The sequence below is a fragment of the Hydra vulgaris genome, chromosome 15 (assembly GCF_038396675.1).
Source record: "Hydra vulgaris chromosome 15, alternate assembly HydraT2T_AEP".
In the NCBI taxonomy this organism is placed as follows: domain Eukaryota; kingdom Metazoa; phylum Cnidaria; class Hydrozoa; order Anthoathecata; family Hydridae; genus Hydra; species Hydra vulgaris.
The window spans coordinates 7,853,021-7,873,914 of NC_088934.1; the positions used below are offsets into that span (position 1 = coordinate 7,853,021).

The window sequence follows — 20,894 nt, forward strand, 5'->3', positions numbered from 1 at the left end:
TTATAACAATAATAATAATTATCATTATTATTATTACTATTTTAATAATAATAACAATAATAATAACAATAATAACAATAATAATAATAATAATAATAATAATAATTATTATTATTATTATTATTATTACATGTGTGCATTAGAACTTTAAAAAATGTAAAACTTATAAAAAATTTTTAGCAACTATTCTGAAATAGGAGATGGAAGGGATTTTTCTGCAGGCCCTGCTGGGGAAAGAAAAAAAGTTTCCACACAAAATGTGTCGGCCTTTCTTTTCAAATTTGTTTGTAAACAGGGCGCAACAAATCGTTTTTTTTTAACAAATGTCGACGTTCGTATCTTATATAATAATATCACATTATTTTCGCACTAATATTTTTTTTTTATCAATAAAAAATAGCAGCTATACGTTTACACTGTATGCTTTTGAAAAAAAAATATATATATATATAAAATAGTTTTTGATTTATATCTGTATTGTATTTTTTCAGAATGTTTAAGAAAATAAATGCTAACTTCTCATAGGAACACTTCTATTGAAAAACTGTTACTGCAAGAAGTAATAAATGGTTTAACTCTAAAAGGAAGATAAACCTTCTTGTGAAGTGAAACTTTTGGATTTGACAGCATAAATTCATCTTTATTTAAGGAGTTTGCTAATGCTTGCTAATTTTCAGGGTGAGTTCGAAGTAAATAAGAACATTAAGTTGAGCATTTTGTTTATTGCTGTTGTTGTTCATTGTTGTTGTTGCCATTTTAAAGAAACAATGTGCTTTCGCTTTTTTTTACTGTTGACTTTACGTAATATACTATTTAAATAGACTTTACAACAATTAACTTTTTTTTGCTGCAGCGAATTGATCAGCAATATTAGCGAAAATGTTTTATCGGCGTGTGTTTATCGACGAAAAAAAACCTTGTCTTTAGGAAAATAACCTAAATGATATGCAATAACTTAATGATTGTAAACAGTTAAATACAAAATAATGAACTTTTCCTTATTTCGTTTGTTAAAGTTATTTACTTATGAAAAAACGTTTTTATAAGTAAATAAATTTGACAAACTTTTTGACTTGAGGAAATTAAAATAAAAGGGAACTAAAAATAAAATAGAAGTTGTATCGACTTTTCTTTTTTTAAACCTTTAAAAATTATAATATTGTATTAAGTATTTAATAAGTTATTATATTGAGTTATTATTAAATACTTAATTTGAAATTATTATATTAGTTTATCTATAATATTAAGTATATATTATTAAAAATATAATGTTATTACAATAATAATAAATTAAACTATTATAAACAAAATAATTCTATATATTCTATTAGATTATATATATTTCAGTAAAACCTAATTATTCTAATCATATTTTTTAATAGTGCTTTTTAGTATGCAAATGAACATTACTCCACTTAAATGATAAAAAAATTTAAAAAAGCCACGCTTTTAAATAAAACAATGTTTCAGCATGGTTTCTTTTAAAGTAATAGCAAATGCATTCATTTTAAGTAAAATTTTGCAGGCTTTAATAAAAGCATGTAAAAACCATGCTAAAAACAAAACTTTCTTTAATACAAGCATGTAAAAACCATGCTAAAACAAAACTTTCTTTAATAGTGTACTTAATATTTAACTTAAAAGTAATGCTATTAAAGTAATCCTGTTTCTTTTAAAGTCGTTGAAAATACATTTGCTTAAATAAAAGTTAAGAAATGTGACGTTCGTTTTTCTGTTTTTTTTTAACAAACGTTCGCACGTTTGTTGATTTTTCGTGTCCTGGTAAAAAATACAAATAAGCTATTACTTTAAATGGTATTAAGTTTTCATATTTCCATCATATATTTGCATTATTGACCAGCGCAGGTTTTAAGTTACATACTGCAGCATACACTCTCACAATATCATCAAAAAAACACAACATTGTTGATTGAAGAACATTCTTTGCCCATTTGGCCTCAGGAAGTAAAAAAAGCTACAGTAAAAAAAAGAAAAAATGTGAAGTCAATATATAATTATTTTATTACAAACTGTTTTTCTTTAGTGTAAACATACACTGGAATGGTTTACTTAATGCGCTGTCTGGTCTGTTTTGCTCATCATTAAACTTTATTAATAAAGAAAGTACATCAAGTCCAAATTTTACTTTTAAACCTCAAGGTGTTTGGCCAAATGATATTAATGCAACACTTCATTTAAGACATGCAACTTTGCCAAAAGAAACAGTTTGCACAGAAAATTTGACACCTTGGAAAAAATTGCTACCATGTGGAAGTGAGGTGAGGTATCTATTGCATTTGCTTTTTATATTTAGATAAAATGATTTAAACATTTAATGAGTAGGTTCGGCATTTCCAACCTAACTGCCAATAATTATGTGCTTTGAGAGGGTTTCCAACTTAAAACCCCTGAATAATGAGTAAGCTAAAAATTATTTATTAAGGCTAAAATCTATTCATTTATTTAAAGGTAAGTCTTCTAACTTACATCTGCTTGGATCACCTATTGAGCTTTAATAGAAGCCACGTATACATTCTTTTGCAAAGCCCAAGTTGTTAACTCTTAACTTTTAATAGTGGTCGCGTGTAGCCTTGTTGGAAATATGTTTGGTAAAAAAAATTAAATTGAATTTGCTGATGGTTGGCTACCATCATGTCAACTAAGTTATTTTTTTGTTTTTAAACCAGGGTAGAACAAGTGTAGTTATACACCTTAAAATAATGGTATACCAACTACAGTTACCACCTCTTTTTAAACCAATTTAAAAATATCTTTTACCAATTTCTGGTGGTAAAAGATATTTTATCATTGGTTAGTACAAGTAATTTTCGACATAATTGTATCTTGACTCTACATGTATACTTGTAATGTTATATTAATTACTGTTAAATTAATTGGTTTATAGTTGCTTTATTAGGAATAATTTGTTTATCTTGAATAATGTATTCAAGTCTTACTGCCACATTACCACTAGAATCAAGTATCATTTTGCACATATACATTATCAGACAAACAGATCAAAATTAAAACTAAATATTGAAGTACTTCCAAAAATAAACTTATAATATTTTTTTGTCCTTTGGTTTTTAAGATGGTAGCTTACAGTTTAAGTGACTTTTTTATAAAATTATAATAAAATTATTTGTTTACTGACAACTTAATGCGGTAGTGGTGTAGTGGTAAAGCGCTCGCTTCATAAGCAAGAGGTTCCGAGTTCGATCCACACCACGTCCCTGGTAGTACCGCGCTCAACTTGTTTCTCCGCGCAGCGGCCTTGTTCGTGTTTCAGAGTTATAGAGTTGAGAGAGGGTTATAACCACAATTAAGTAGCCTCCTCGTCTGTAGTGGCCTTCTGGGCCTTGGGGAGGTGAATTAACATAAAAAAAAAAAAAAGGTTTCTTCAACTTGAATATCTGCCAATTAGTTTGGATGAGTATACTTGCTATACTATACTAGAATACTTGCTAATAAATAATTTACTTATTGAAACAACAATTGAGTTATTTGAACCAATAATGGAAAACTAAGTTCAAAATTATGGTATTTGCATCTCATATTATTTTAATGAAGTTTTATCATAAATAATGTTCTATGCAAAAAAGTTTTTATAACCTAATGGCAAACATTTTAATCATAAATAAATAAAATGAAATAATAAAATAAATAAAAAAAATGCAAAAAAGCTAGTATTTTAAAAAAAAATTTATTTTTTAAAGAATATTAGAATTCTTATTTTATTATAATAATATTTTATTCTTAGGCTGGTTTGGGCTCTTTACTGATTGCTAGTCATCTATTTGATTCTTCATATCATTCCCTTGCAGTTCATCTTCGCTCTATGTGCAATGTAAAGTTTAATTTTACCTTAAATTATGTAATTTAATACTTTTAAGGTGATTGCAATGATGTAATTTAATACTTTTAAAGTGATTACAATGATGTAATTTAATTCTTTTAAGGTGATTGCAATGGTGTAATTTAAAAATTCTTTAGAGGGTTTGCTGATATTGTATACTGTTTGTTTACAGAAACTATGATGATGTAATTGATAAATCTTTTAGGGTGATTGTGATGATGTATATCTAGAACTAAAACAAACTTTGTCATTAGTGTTTGATCCACATCATACTGGCATAAATAAAGGTATGAAATATTTGTAAAAATATTACATTATATATATATATATATATATATATATATATATATATATATATATATATATATATATATATATATATATGTATATATATATGTATATATATATGTATATATATATGTATATATATATATATAGGCTTGGCCAGGAATGCGTGCGATTTCAAGTCTTTATCTAACCATGAAAGAAATATTTTATTTTGATGGTTTAACCACGGTTTTTAACAAATGCGCTAAAAAAATTGATTTTTAATTACATTGAAAATAAATAACTTTGACACGTTTATCTTTATTAACGTTTTTATATTAGCAAAACGCTTTTAAATAAAGTAGCTAATGATTTTAATTAAAGTATCATTAAAAGTTGTATAAGTTTTTTATTTGTATTATTAATTTATATAATTTTTTTATTAATTAAAAAAGGAAAAATTATTAAAAAAATTTAGTTTAAAAAGCGACAACTTAAACAGCGACAGTCTCTTTAATTAGCTATATAAAAAATCATTAAAGCAAATAAATCGAAAAGTAGATATATTTTGTTGAGAAGAAAAAAAAAACTTTTTTGAAAGCCGTTTGAATTGAATAACTTTAATCTTTACTTAAGTTTTTATATTATTGAAACACATTTAGTTAAAGTAACAAATCACTGCTGATGATTTTTTATAAGAATATTAATGAATAGTATATATATTTTTTATATTTATATAAGTATGTATTTTTTATTATAAATGTCTTTAAATAAAAATAAAATTTTATCAACTTTTTAAATAAATGATTTAATTATTTTTTCTTTTGTTTATGTTACTGCGACAAATTGTTAAGAATTTTTTTTTAACTTTTAAATGTGCACATTTGTTAAACAATCGTTGGATGTAAGTTGTTATTTTATTTAAAAAGCTTTTTGCATAATATTATATTATAAAAACATTAGTAAAGATAAACTGTTCATAGTTATTTATTCCAAACCTAATTAAGATAATCTTATCGCTATAGTTTATTATTTATTTTAGATAACATTTAGTTAGTTTTTTTAATTTAGTTTTGGTTAAGTTATTTTTATTTTATTTTTCGTTATTTTATTTATGAAAATTTGTTTGCTTCTTTAACGATAAGTTTTTTTTCAAGCTTCTTCATAGTTAAGATTTTTTTAGCGCGTTTTTAAAATGTATACAAATTTTCAAAACATATGTATATATATATTAGGCCGCTGCCTACTAGGTGTTTTTTTTTTAAATCATAAAGAGTCACCCTGGCATTTGTTTATTGCAATGTTAATAACACAAAACAATAACATTTACTTTTTTTAAAGTTATTTTCCCTTCAGGAAATTGGATTTAATAATCACACTTTTTAGCCATTTTGATATGTTTTATAGCCTATTTTTTAGCAGTCTAAAAGCCCGGTTTTCTACTTCTGGTGCCCGGGTGCAATAATAGTTTTAGGGGCCCATCGATATAAATATAATTTTATACTAACAGGCTTCTTGAATTTTTCAGTTGGTTGAAAAAAAAGGTTTCAAAGATAAAAAACAGAAAAACTATCGAAAACTAAGATTAAACCAAATTTTTAATAATTACAATAATTTTATGCGTATTTTTAGTCATTCTGAATAGTTGTTAAATTAATTACAAAAAAAAAGTTTTAATAAGAAGTTCATTAGGCACGATTTAGGGCCCCCATTAGGGGGCCCTAAATTGTGGAGCCTGTGTCCATTTCACCAACTGCTCCCCTCCCTAGAAAACCAGCCCTGGAAGTCTATGTAATTAGGAATTTAATATCAATAGAACTATACTTAGATTATTGACTACAGTAAATATAGTAAGCAACCTGGACCAGGGTCGGGGCTAGGTTTGATAACACATAGCCATGACCAGGGCCAGGTTTATGATCAGGGCTGCATTAATATTGATAGATCCTATAAAAATCTTTAATTAAAATTTATGATATGAATTTTATTTAAAAACAATATTTTATAGGATCTATCAATTTTAATGCAGCTCCGGCCAGGTTTATGACCGGGGTTGCATTTATATTGTTAGATCCTATAAAAGTATTGTTTTTAATTATAACTCATATCATAAATTTCAATTAAAAATAACATTTTTATAGGATCTATCAATATTAATGCAGCACTTATCATAAACTCATCCTCGGTCGCGGCTATGTGTTATCAAACCTGGCCCCGGCCATAGCCGCGGTCATTTACTAAGTAAATACATCATTCAGCAGTTAAAGAATAAAACAAATAAACAAAAAGTATAACTAACATACTAGACATTCATTTTATAAAATAGTCACACTTTTTTACGTTTCTTTTACTCTCTCTTTGACTTTGGGTTTTGGTCAAAATGAATTTGTGTCTCTTTTCGTAACCATAAACCTGTTTAGATGCCTCTGAGGTTAATTTGACTGCTCTCTCCATAGATTAAGAATTATTAGACATCTATTACACAAAGTTTTAGGTTTGATTTAATAGCCTCTCTCAGATTTTCTGAGGTTATGCAAAGAGTTGTTGGGGGCTCTTATTTTAAGGATTTGGTTGAGGGCTTGATTTCTTATATTCAGATTTTCATCCAGCAGCATGCAGTACAGGAAATTTTCTTGCAAACAACAATATGAATTTCCTTGTAAGTTCTTAAAAACAATGCTCTGAATCCTGCTGTCTTGAAGCTTGACTAATTGAATGGGTTTGTACAGAAGTTGACAAGCATCTTTGTATTTTCTGGAGCGCTTAATAGCAAACTACATTACACAATAGGCTTGAACAATATATTTAGCTAGAGTTAGCCATCTAGCATGAAAAATTGGTCCAGGTTTTTTTGCAAGAAATTTTTTAGATATAAAACCTTTTGAAATACCCACACTGCTAACAAACAACTCTATTTCCGAAGAGTTTGATGAGATGCAGCATCTCCAATAAGCCCCTTATAAGACTTAGGACCATTTGTATTTCCATCTAATTCACATATAATGTGTTGCAGTGGAAGTTCAACTTGATGAAGCAAACATCCTAAAAGGAGCTAACTTCTTTTAAGAATTTTTTTGAGTTTTATAACCAAACCGTTATCTGGACCTGTATTAGAAGTTGTGTTATCTACAATAACAGTGATTAAGCTCTGAAAACTATTATGTTCTGTTAAAACATTTGCCATGGTTGCGCCAGTTCCATTAGGTATAACTACATGATTCAAATAATTTTGTGCTGTTGGTCCACATTCTGCTGTAAATGTAAGATGATGTTCTTCTTTGGTTGAAGCAACAATAATAGGATCTTCATCAGTGTTATAACTGACAGAATGTACTAATGTAGACTTGTCAATTTTTCCATCAATTCCAATAACCTTTAATTCTTTAACCAATAATATTTTAAAGTTATATTTAGATTAGTTTATTTTTATTTTTAAATTAATCACTTTTCCAAGGCCGAGAAGGCCACTACAGTCGAGGAGGCTACTTTTGTGGTTACAACCCTCACTTAACTCTATAACTCCAAAACACGAACCTCAGCAAACAAGGCCGCTGTGTGGAGAAACAAGTTGAGGGCTGTACTAGTGGGGATCAAACTCGGAACTTCTTGCTCATGAGGCGAGCGCTCTACCACTACCAATTTACTCAATGGATAAAGTACGTTTCAGTAAATTTACCTGTAAAGCAAATCAAAACAACCAGTTAATTTACTACAGTAACTTACATTACTCAACTATTAATAAAAAATGTGGTATCTAATGTTTTTTTTTCTTTTATCTTACTTGTTTGGTTTATAGATTATAGACTGGTATGATCTATAAGCATGTGCTTGCGCAAATATAAGGTTTAAAGTTTTATGACAATAATATTTTAATTTATTAATTAGAACAGTTCTATTTATTTATTTCGTATTATTTTCAAGGCGTTTTATGTTATAATTGTTTTTTTGCGTTAATTCAAGCCTTATATATACATATATATATATATATATATATAAATATATATATATATATATATAAATATATATATATATATATATATAAATATATATATATATATATATATATATATATATATATATATATATATATATATATATATATATATATATATATATATATATATATATATATATATATATATATATATATATATAAATAGAAAATATCTTTAAGAATATTGATTTAATAATCAATAAGTCCAAGATCTTATGAAATATATGTTTTAAAAAAAAAAGCTTAATTAATGTGAGTTTGATGTTATGAAGTTCTCTTTATTTTTTTATTTTTAAAGATATTAAAAATTTTTTTATTTTTTAAACTGCCGCAATATTATTAATTATCACTAAATGAGTTAAATAAATTTAAATAAATGTAGAAATGCTATTATGGAATGTTTATTTTTTTTCAATTTTTTTAAATATTAAATACTTAAATTTAATATTACATTTTTGAACATGTTTGATAGAAACAAATTTCTTTCTTTTCTCAAGATTTTTATAAATGAATTAAAATATGTTAAATTTTTAAAAACGATTTTTTCTTAAATTTCTAATTACAGCTTTGCAGCTAAAAATTATTTTTTTTATTTTAAAGAAATTAGCGAGTAACAAATAAAAAATTTATGTTAATTTATTTACTTTATTTATTAAAAGTTTATTTTTTTATAGGATAGGATAGAATTTTTTATAGGATAGCATAGGATGGTGATATGTAGGATGGTTTTGGAGGTGAAGAAGAAGAAGAGAGTGAGAGCAGAACCTAAGATCAGGTGATGGCAGTTAAAGGATGAGGACTGTTGTGTAAAGTTCAGGGATGAGGTGAGACAGGCACTGGGTGGTGGTGTTCTGGATACCTGGGATGAGACATCAAATACAGTGAGGGATGTGGCTAGGAAGATACTTGGTGTGACATCAGGACAGAGGAAGATAGACAAGGAGGCGTGGTGGTGGAATGAGGAAGTTCAGGGAAGTTTAAGAGGAAAGCGGTTGGCTAAAAAGAATTAGCATTTTCAGCAAGATGAAGAAAGTAGACAGAAGTACAAGGAGATGTGTGGCAAGACAAAGAGAGCAGTGGCAAAAGCTAAAGAAAAAGCATATAGTAATCTGTATGAGAAGTTGAACACTAAGGAAGGGGAAAAGGATCTGTACAGATTGGCCAGACAGAGAAACCATGATGGGCAGGATGTGCAGCAGGTTTGGATGATTAAGGATAAAGATGGAAGAGTGTCTTGGGAAGGTGGAAGGAGTATTTTGAGGAACTAATGAATCAAGAGAATGATAGGGAAGGAAGGTTAGAAGAGACAGAGGTTGTAAATCAGGAAGTTCCCCAGGTGAGTAAGGAGGAAGTAAGGGCTGCAATTCGGAGAATAAAGTGTGGTAAGGCAGTTGGACTGGACGATATTCCAGTGCAGGCATGGAAATGTTTGGGAGAGATAGCAGTGGAGTTTTTGACAGGGTTATTTAACAGAATCTTGGAAGGTCAGAAGATGCCTGAGGAATGGAGATATAGCATAATGGTGCCAATTTTCAAGAATAAGGGCGACGTTCAGAGCTGTAGTAATTACAGGGGAATAAAGTTGATCAGTCACAGCCTGAAAATCTGGGAAAGAGTAGTGGAAGCTTGACTTAGAGGAAAAGTAGAGATCTGTGAGCAGCAGTATGGTTTCATGCCAGCTAAGTGCACCACAGATGCTATGTTTGCTCTGAGAGTGTTAATGGAGAAGTATAGGGAAGGACAGACAGAGTTACATTGTGTGTTTGTGGACTTAGAGAAAGCTTATAATAGAGTTTTGAGACAGGAGCTGTGGTATTGTATGAGGAGGTCAGGAGTAGCGGAAAGGTATGTGAGGGTGGTGCAGGATATGTGACAGCAGTGAGATGTGCAGTACAAATGACAGACAGGTTTAAAGTGGAGGTAAGACTATATCAGGGATCAGCCCTGGGTCCCTTCCTGTTCACAATTGTCATGGCAGACTGGCGGACGAAGTTAGACAGGAGTCCACTTGGACTATGATGTTTGCTGATGACATTGTGATCTGTAGTGAGAGTAGGGAGCAAGTGGAGGTAAACTTAGAAAGATGGAGATATGCTTTGGAAAGCAGGGGAATGAAAGTGAGCAGGAGTAAAACAGAGTACATGTGTGTGAATGAGAGGGCAGATGGTGGACAGGTCCACTTACAAGGAGTTGATTTGGTGAAGGTCAATGAGTTTACCTACTTAGGGTCGAGGGTACAGAGTAATGGAGGAAGTGAAAGAGAGGTAAAGAAGAAAGTGTAGGCAGGGTGGTGCGGATGGCACAAAGTGTCTGGTGTGATCTGTGATAGAAGGGTGTCAGCTAGAATGAAGGGTAAGATCTATAGGACAGTAGTGAGACCTGCTATGTTGTATGGACTGGAGACAGTGGCACTGACAAAGAGACAAGTGAGGGAGATGGAGGTGTCTGAGATGAAGATGTTAAGATTCTCATTTGGAGTGACAAAGAAGGATAGGATCAGAAATGAGTTTATTAGAGGATCAGCATATGTAGCATGTTTTGGAGATAAAGTTAGAGAATCGAGATTGAGATGGTTTGGACATGCGCAGAGGAGACAGGAGAGCTATATTGGCAGGAAGGTTTTGGGGATGGAACTTCCAGGTAAGAGGAGGAGAGATAGACCTAAGAGGAGGTTTATGGATGCAGTGGTGGAGGATATGAGAGTGGCTGGTGTGTCAGTGGAGGACACTCTTGACAGGGCTAGATGGAGGAGTTTGATCCGCTGTGGCGACCCCTAATTGGGAAATGCCGAAAGAAAAAGAAGAAGAAGATTTAAAGTTTATTTTTTTATTAACAATTTAGTTGTGAAAGTAAAGATTATTTTTCCAAACACCATTTATTAAAGTTATCCCTTGTATATATTATTTATTAAAAAATCATTGCTGCGCTTTAACTTGTGTTATAAAAAAAAGTTTAACTTGCATTTTATGCAAACTTTTGATGCAGCCTCGGAACATGTTTATTTAAAATTTAAGTTTGAGTAAAAAAAAAAAAAAAATCTTTAGGAAGAAGAACTGAAAAAACAATTGCGATTAAAATTAGCTAATTTTTTTTTAAGAGTAAATAAAATTTAAATATTGAACAATATTTAGTAATATTTTAAAATAAATTTGACAGTTAAGTTAAACCCAAACATCAATTTTAACTTTATTAAACTTGAATATATTTTTTAAATCAGATTTTAATTATTTATATTTTAAAGAAAAATTAAATTGTGTATCTTTTTTATCAGAATAAAATTATATATTTTTATTAAATTAGTTTTAAATTAAATCATATATTTTTTTATCAGAACTAAATTATATATTTATTATGACCTTCGCTTCAAGCTAACGAGATAAATGGTTTTGTATATGGTATTATAAACATATCAATAAATTGCTATTTATGTGTTTAATGAAATGGCAATGATTAACTGCAAAATCTATTTAATTATTTAATATAAGCTTAGCTATCTTGTATATCAAACCAAAGTCTAATAAAATCATCAAAATCTTTACTATAAGTAATATATCAGATCATGCAATTTTCACTTGATAATATGCACTAATAAAAACTTGTCTAGATTGGTATAATTAAACTTTGATCTTTTAACCGTAATAATTTTTATGAATTTTGATTATAATAATTTATTAACATTTATAAAAGTAGTAGCTAAGAAGTTTGTTTAATTCCAAAATTTCACTGTTTAAAAAATTATTCTGAGAATGAATTGCAACACATGACTCCTAAAGAATGTTTAAAAATAACTGCAACACATGACTCCTAAAGTATGTTTAAAAGTAATTGAAACACATGAATTGAAACACATGAATCACAACACATGACCCCTAAAGTATGTTTAAAAATATTTGCAACACATAAATTGCAACACATGACTTCTAAAGTAAGTTTAAAAATAATACATCATATTTACAATACAATAAGACATTTATTATAAGTTACTACTTGCAGCAGATATTGTTTTTGAGCTTCATCTTTTGTAATTGTGGCATTGAATATTTGCATCAACCCTATGCCACAATCCACACATTTGTTTACTCAAGCCAGGTTCTTTATTAGATAATGATCTAAATAAATGTTTTCCTCAAGCAGACTGGCTAAACTCAAAAATATTTTTGTTCCCTCACTTAAAATTATATGCAGTGCAAACGAAGCAAGAGATGCTAATTCTGGATTAATGTAGCACTATTGTTGTGTCATCATCTTTAGGCCAGCTGTCTGCACCATCTGGTCATTATGCTCACTAAATTGCTGGATCAGAAGAATATTTTTTCTTAAATTTATTTATCCTACTTACATCTCTTATGATTATCTCTTATGTATTTATTGGATTATCTCGATGCATTTATTGGATCATCTCAATGCATTTATTGGATCATCGCGATGTTACAAGTGAACCACAATCGATGTAAAAACAAATAATGAATCTGTTAAACCTCTGAATTCCTTTTGATTTATGAGCAGGAAGTTCAATAACAATTTCATTGCCATTATAGAATCTAGTAGGTCTGTATTTAAGGGTCTATGCCAAAATTACCTTTGGCTCTGAGGCTTTTAATGTAAATTTGCTGTCATCATCTAGTGATTTTTACTACCAGAGTGTCATTGTCTTCTGTAGTTGACTCATGATTTTCTGATGGTTCTTCTACAGGAGCGGCAACTAATTCCATTTGTTTAGCAATTCTGTGTTTCTGTTTAGCAAATTGCTTATCATTTTTAAAAAGTTTTGTCTATACAATCGATGCTTCCAGACAGTGATTCTTGCTGCAACATTAAAAATTTCTTGTCCTCTTGTTTTGATATTATCTAATAGGCATTGGGGTGATACAATACGAAATTGACAGCGCTGTCGAAAAGTAATTATTTTTTCAAACAGAGTTCCGAAATTGATTTGTAAATTAATTAGCATTAAAAAGCTTAACAATGTGAAAAATAAATTAAAATTATTTGAACATGAAATTATTTTATAAACTTTTCATTTCTATAAAGGATGTCTACTTGTTTATGTGGTTACATGTTACCTTTATTAAGTTTTTATTAAGTATTTATTAAGTTACAAGTTACTATCGCAAAGTTACTAATCACTAGTTATTATCACTAAGTTAACTATGCTATAAAAATCTAGTAGTTCTGTATTTAAACATTAAACTAAACTTAAACATAGAATGTAATATCTTATAACTTAAACATAGAATGTAATATAGAACCTAATATCTTATTATAACTTAAATATAGAGTGTAATATAGAATGTAATATCTTAAATATAGAATGTAAATTATAACAATCACTTACCAAGTTTTATTCCTGCTACAATTGTCATTCAAAGTTTACAATTAGTACAACTTAAAATTAAAAAACCTTATATGCCTGAAACTCATGGCTTTTGGCGGGAAAAAAAACATTAGTATAGTTAACTTACAAAAAATTTATGAATTAAATTTACAAATCTATGTACATAGAGTGAGAAAATAACCTAACAAGTAACGTGGATAGCACAAATATTGTAAAAATATATATAGTTTTTTATTTAAAAGCACTTTGATATTGCATATTGCTTTATTTTGTTTCAATATTTTTTCTACTAATTATTAATAGTTTTCATACTGAGAGAAACTTTCAACAATATTTTAATTGTAAAATACTTAAAATAGTTTGGTTTTAAAGATATATAAATTTAAGACATTCTGTTTTTATGAATTTGTCGAAAGATTTTTCGTAAACACAAGTTTAAATATATACTTTTTGAAATATATGTTTTCTAACTTTTTTAGCCTATTCATTACCTATACAAAAATTAAGGAAAATTTTAATGTTTAATGATTAATGAAAATACTTAATTTTAGTTTAAGTATGAAAAATTTTCTTTAGTTTACAGATCTAATTCTAGTATGTTCTGTAAGTTATATTGGGTTTTTACAGCAATAATATAAATTTCTTTTTATAATAAAAACTCTGTGTCTAAAACTGGTTTTACAATTCAAAATAACCAAAAACTAAAACTTTTTTTTGAAGTTTTCCAGTTTTCTCTAAGCTCTACACTGATATAGTTAAAACATGTATTTATAAATTTAATGGTTTTAACAAAAATTAAAAAATTTGTCTTATTTATTACCTTTTGTGCTGAATAGAAACTTTAGAAATATATATATATATTATATATATATATATATATATATATATATATATATATATATATATATATATATATATGTAGTATAAATTGTTTATATTTATTATTTTCGTTTTATTTATGTTAATTTTTATATTTATTACTCTGATAAAGCTAATAATTTTGTAACTAAATCATTTAAGATTGGTCTTTGAAGCAAATATTTGGAAGTGGATTGCATTCAACATGCCCATTAGCATCTTCAAGTAACATTATAGTAGATATTGAATATGAAGTAAGTTTCATCATTTTATTATTTAAGCACTGTAACAGAAAAATTAATATTACTAATTCTAATCATTCTATAAAAGTTTGTTATAAGGTATAAATTTTAGTTATTAAATATACTTGAAATTAAAATAAATATTAATTTTTTTTTAATCAAGATTAGTTAATTACATCAGTGAGTTACATTAGACAGGTTAGGCTACTTAACCATAAAAAAGACAATCTATCTAGGACTAATTTATCTAGGAGAAAGAAATATTGATCATAAAAACTTGATTGTAATTAAGTGTAGGAAAAGTTTGTAAACCTTGAATGATAATTTTTCAAGAGGTCATCAAAATTAAAAAAAATCTGTAAAACAGTGTAATGTCAGGAAGTGTTATTAAGTTGTAAATAATCAGTTTTTTTATTTCAAATCAATATCACACAAATGTTTTAACAACACATATACCATGGGTGTTAAACATAAAAATTAAACTAAGTTCTAGATAATTACAATAAAATTAGATTATTTATTAGCTATTATTTAAAGTTAAGTATTCTTTATTAATTAAAATCAGGTATTTTTTACTTTAGTAAATTGACATTTGGTAACTAAATACCAAATGTCAATTTATACCAGTTAACTAGATGTTTATATAACAGTTTTTTTTTAGTTTTTTTTATTCTGATTCACTCTCAACAAAGCTGCAAGCAACCACTATTAAGTTGGGAGTTACTAGAAAAAAGAATAGAGTTAAAGAGCAAAGAAACGGTTGACAGAAGATCTAGAAAGTTGAAAGTCAGGAAAACATGAAAATAGGAGAGAGTTCCAAAGGGTTGAGGTGCGAGGAAAAAAACTACACGAATAAAAGTTTTTAGAGCATGCAGGGACAGATACAGTAAATAAATGTGACTTGGCTGAATGACAAGTCAAGCAAGTATGAGTTTTAGTTGATGGAACTAGAAATGATAGCTCCTTTGAGCAGCGACCATGATAATATTTGCAGAAAAGAGAAAGAGATGCAACTTTAAAACAATGGGAAAGAGGCTCAAGTTTAGCAGATAGAGCGGGTCTAACTACGTTTACAATGCATTTTTAGACCTTTTCTAGAAGAAAAAGAGCATCATTAGAAGAACCAGCCCAAACATAACAACAATACAGGGTCAAATAAGAGAATAATAATAATTAGATATATTAAGAGTTAGATATAAATCCTATAATAATTGTAATACATAATTACATACATTATTATACGCATAGTTACATTATTATATAAGTTGATCTTGTAATAAAATTATTTAATATATTAACAATAAACATTTTATAGATAAAATATGCTATAAAAAATATATTTATATTTGCCTTAATAATTGATTATGTAAAATAGAGATTTATTAAATTTTGATTGATAATTTGATTTATTGCAAACCATTGTTTGGTGCGTGTTTATATATATATATATATATATATATATATATATATATATATATATATATATATATATATATATATGTATATATATATATACATATATATGTATATATATACATATATATGTATATATATATTTATACATATATATGTGTATATATATATATATTTATATATATATATATATATATATATATATATATATATATATATATATATATATATATATATGTATATAAAAACTGAATAGCTCATCTCTTAAATGGAAATTGAAGCCAAAAAAAAGATTGACAGCCATGTTTATAGGTTCCCTTATTATATTAATGTGCTCAATGACGAATGTGACAAGTTTTTAAAGAGCAAAAAATAAAATAAATTGACAGAAATAAATTGAAACCATTAAAGATGCATCATTAACAAAATTGTAAAAATTTTGAATAGTCTTTTTATAGATGCTGTAGTGGTAAAGCGCTCGCTTCATAAGCGAGAGGTTTCGAGTTCAATTCCCGCCATGTCCCTGGTAGTACCGCGCTCAACTTGTTTCTCCGTGCAGCGGCCTTCTTAGTCAAGGTTCGTGTTTCAGAGTTAGAGAGTTGAGAGAGGGTTATAACCACAAGTAGCCTCCTCATCTGTAGTGGCCTTCTCGGCCTTGGGGAGGTGAATTATAAAAAATAAAAATAAAAATATCGTTTCCAGGTTTACATGTTAATTTAAAAGAAAATATGACAAAGAACAATAAGTAAAAAAGTACAACCTCTGAGTTAACTAATGAATAAGTTTGTTTCTTTTTATCAATTGCGTTTTTTAAAGCATGTTACCACATGTCAACATCTGATACCATGTTACCACATAGTATCAGATGTTGACAACCTTAAAAAAAAGAAGCACTGCTGTTAATAGCAATAAGATAGTCAGTATCATTTATATAACCTTTGATTTTGTTTCTCATTTCAAAATGTGATGTTATATTATTAAAAAGATTTACTGTTTTACTGATTAGATTTCAAATCTGATAAAATGATGTTAATGACTGAATGAAAAGTATTACCTTGTTTTTTCATTTTATTTTTTTAAATTTAACTGAAATGGCAATTTTTCAGTTAAGTAAGTTAAATGATAAGATTTCCAAATGAGGTAAGTAAATTTCTAAAAGAAAGATGAAGAATATAATGGTTAACATGAGCAAAAATGAAAAGTGCTAATCAAAATAAATTTCTACATAAATAAAAGAAGTTTATATGTCACCATTTGGACAAATTGGAATAGGAGTTAAAAGAATCAACATCATTTGTAGGTTTAAAAGGACTTTATATATTTATTTTGAAAAAGATTTTTGTATTATACCTTATAGTATTTTATATTATATTTATTATCTATATAGGATTATACTTTATAGTATATTTTATATAATATATAATACCTTATAATATATATATATATATATATATATTTTGTATTAATAAATATAAAACAAAAAAAATGTTTTTTGTTTTATATTTAATAATATAAATTTTTTTTTTAAATATATAATAACTTGTTAATATAATACATTTTTCTAATTTTTTCAATAATAAACTTGAAGTGTTAAAAAAATAAAATTTATTCTTTGCAAACATTTAAGTTTATTACTTAGTTGAAAGATAAAATCAATCCTCAACCAAATTTAATAAGAGCAGTAACAAGTGGTGACAATCAGCTTCAAAGAGCCATTTTTAATCTTAAACAAATTAGTAAGTGTTTATAGATCCTAAAAGTTTTGTCATCTTTATCACATATTACTAATATTTTATTAATTCCTTAACAAATCACTTTTTTTATTTTTTATTTGTTTTGGCAATGAATAAATATATACATTTATTTTTTATGTGATGATTTTACAGAAGATTTAAGCCAAGGTTTTGAACTTTATGTTCCAACGAATATAAGAAGACATCGTGAGTTTTTAAGATTATTTATGATCATAGTATTTTTCAAGTTATTTTAAATTATAAATAATATTGACTTAATTAAAATATTTTATAATATATTTTTTATTAATGTATTTACAAATATCTTCTATTATTACCAATTGTTGTAATCTACTTAATTAAATTTATTTATTATAAGTTTTTATAATTTATTATTAGTAAATTGCATAATTATATAACTAAATTAAATTTATTTATTTTATTTGCATTGGAAAATGGCAAAAAAAGTAATTTCAAAATTATGTAACACCAAGTTGAACAGGCACACAGCAAATATTTATATTACTGCAAGGAAATGGTCAACAGAAGACTTGAAAAGTTGTAGTTTGTATGACAAAACATGAAGATAAGAGAGAGTTCCAAAGGATTGAAGTGCAACTGTATGATAATATAAGAAGGCGTAAAGAAGAGGACTCAGTTAGTGCATTGCCATTTATTAATATAGAAATATTAACAGTATTTTGATAATTGTTTGCAGTTAGTAACTGAGTTTTGTTCAAGTTAAAATTTACAAACTCCTGGAAGTCTCAGGCTGCTACGGAAGTGAGACTTTTACTAAGTAATCAAAAAGAGAAGGCTTTTTGTGATGACATAAGTATAAAGTTGATTTGTCAGTAAATAGAGCCACTTTAGATTTAATATAGATTAATGTAAATAAGAAACAATACAGGACCAAGGATAGATAAATAGACCAAGGATAGAAATTAATGGTACCCCAAAAGTTACTGGAAATAAAGATGGCCTTTGAGGATGACTTTAATAAAGCAATAAAAAAGAAATGATTTTGATAATCTCAGCATACCATATTTTATCAAAAGATTTAGATATATCAAGAGCAATAGCTTTTGGCTTTCTGTCTCCATCTAATGCACAACAGAATTTTTCAGTCACAGTAATCAGCAAGTCAGTTGTAGAACGAGTAGATCAAAAACCATATTGATTGTCATAGAGTAAGTTATTAGGCTCAAGATAGGGTGTTAGATGACTCAAAATCTTGCTAATAATAAAGAGAAGACTGATCAGACAATAGTTGGAGAGGTCACAATGTTCTCCAGAGTTTTTAAAAATTGAAACCTCAGATGCCATTTTCTAGCAGGCAAAAAAACCAGGTTCGGTCAAGCACAGTTGGACAACTGTAGAAGAGTTTAGTTTAAAAACAACTTTAGCATTGGAAGCTGGAGTGATTTAAATGTATAACAACGGGTTTAACCTGTATAGTAAGAATAGCAGGAAGAGTATGGTCATAAGATTCAAAAGTCGAATTAGAAGAAAAGTTCTTTGCAAATTTTGTTTAAAGTTCAGCTTTATCCAGAGAATTATTAGGAGAATCAGAGAAATTAGAGATAGAATGTTTAAATGACTGCTTGATTTGACCGGTTAACACATGGAATTGACGGGCTATTATTTTTTTAGATGGTCAAAGTTTTTTTTTTGTTGTTGTTTAGGTTTAGTAATACAGAAAAAGGGACCTCAGAATGCAGTGGGACATCCAAATGTCAGGTTTTTAATTAAGTAACATAGAACCCAAATTTTTCTATTAAATACTTAAAGTCATAAATAATCTGAACAAATGATATAGTGTATATTATTATATATTATATTATCTTTAGAAAGATATATTATCTTTAGAAAACATTCTAAAACTAAAAAGATGTTGAAGAAATTCTACTAGCCATTAAAAAAATTTATTTTAAACAATTTTAAATTTTTGGAGCCCTTCTGAAAATAAGTTAGCAAAATGTTATTAGAAACTTTGCTTTAAGACTCTAAAAACAGTGCTAAAAGGATACATGCAGAGAATAAATCCAATTTTCTTAAAATTGCATTTCAAATTACCTAGCATTTTGTGGTTCTTCATCTAGCATTTGGAGGTACCAATTCAAAAAATTATATAATAAACTACATTAATTTCTTTTGAGAATTGAATATAAAATGTAACATAAACAAACTTAAAAAAACAACATATAATGAACAAAAAATATAAAGATAAGATCTATATAAATTATAATCCAAAATTTATGAAAACAGAATGATATGTTGTATTCTGGAAGAAATCAGAGATAGAAAAGAAGTCTTCGACGTTATCTTTATCAGATTCAAATTGTAAGCATTTTTTGGTTCCTCTTTCACAAAATGGTTTGTTCATAATTGGTCTTGAACCTGTTCCACCTCAGATGATGCTTTACTCATGTAGATTTTAAAAATTTACAGCAACACGAGCATTTTCAAAACTTATTTGCAGCACAAACATTCGAGACCCATGTACACTCTTCCTTATTTTTTCTTGTTGCTTTTTTAATATAATAATAGAAAGATTTCCTTTCTCTATTAGCTTGCCAAATTTTGACAATGTCTTCTTTGGTTGATGAAACCGTTTCTAACATTTTTCCCCATCCGTTGAGCCATGAACCCGGGTAAGTCTAACATTTACCTTCTTCACTTTAGGTGTTATTTTGGTTACAGGCAACAAATTAGGTATTTCTTCAAGTGATATTGATTTATCAGGTATTGCTTGCTAAGTATTCATGACAATTTTGTATTTATGTTTCCAATAACTTGCTAAGCCATAACGAACATCTTTTGGAGATGAAATTGTTAGTGCTGTTGATGATTGATTATTTTCAGTATTTTCATAAATACACAGCTCAGCTTTTAAGAACTTATCTTCCTGCATCCACTCAACACTTAGTCCGTTGCTTGAAATCCCAACTTTTTACCTGCATTTGTAATTGTTTGTTTTGATGTACACTCTGGCCATAACTCTGTAAGTTTATTCATAAAACCTTTTCTGTTGATCGTCATAAACAAAGAATAAAGTGCAGATTTAGTACTTTTGTTCTCAGAGCCTAATTTCTGATTGATTTGATTAAGGAGCTGGGTAACGCCAGTTGTGTCAGGTAGAGTGATGAAAATTTGAATATTTTGCTTCTTAGAAATGTCAATACATCACAGTCAA

At 27.6% G+C, this 20,894-nt stretch overlaps 1 protein-coding gene across 1 annotated transcript in view; it reads left to right on the forward strand.

Moving 5' to 3' along the window:
* LOC136072021 (GPI transamidase component PIG-T-like) overlaps positions 1 to 20,894 on the forward strand; it is a 69,255-nt gene that overhangs the window by 20,447 nt on the left and 27,914 nt on the right. Inside the window, exons 3-8 of the mRNA XM_065819905.1 lie at positions 2,045 to 2,279; positions 3,761 to 3,847; positions 4,062 to 4,143; positions 14,473 to 14,564; positions 17,605 to 17,701; positions 17,852 to 17,905. Of these exons, the coding sequence (XP_065675977.1) occupies positions 2,045 to 2,279; positions 3,761 to 3,847; positions 4,062 to 4,143; positions 14,473 to 14,564; positions 17,605 to 17,701; positions 17,852 to 17,905 (647 nt within the window). The remainder of the gene's footprint in view (positions 1 to 2,044; positions 2,280 to 3,760; positions 3,848 to 4,061; positions 4,144 to 14,472; positions 14,565 to 17,604; positions 17,702 to 17,851; positions 17,906 to 20,894) is intronic.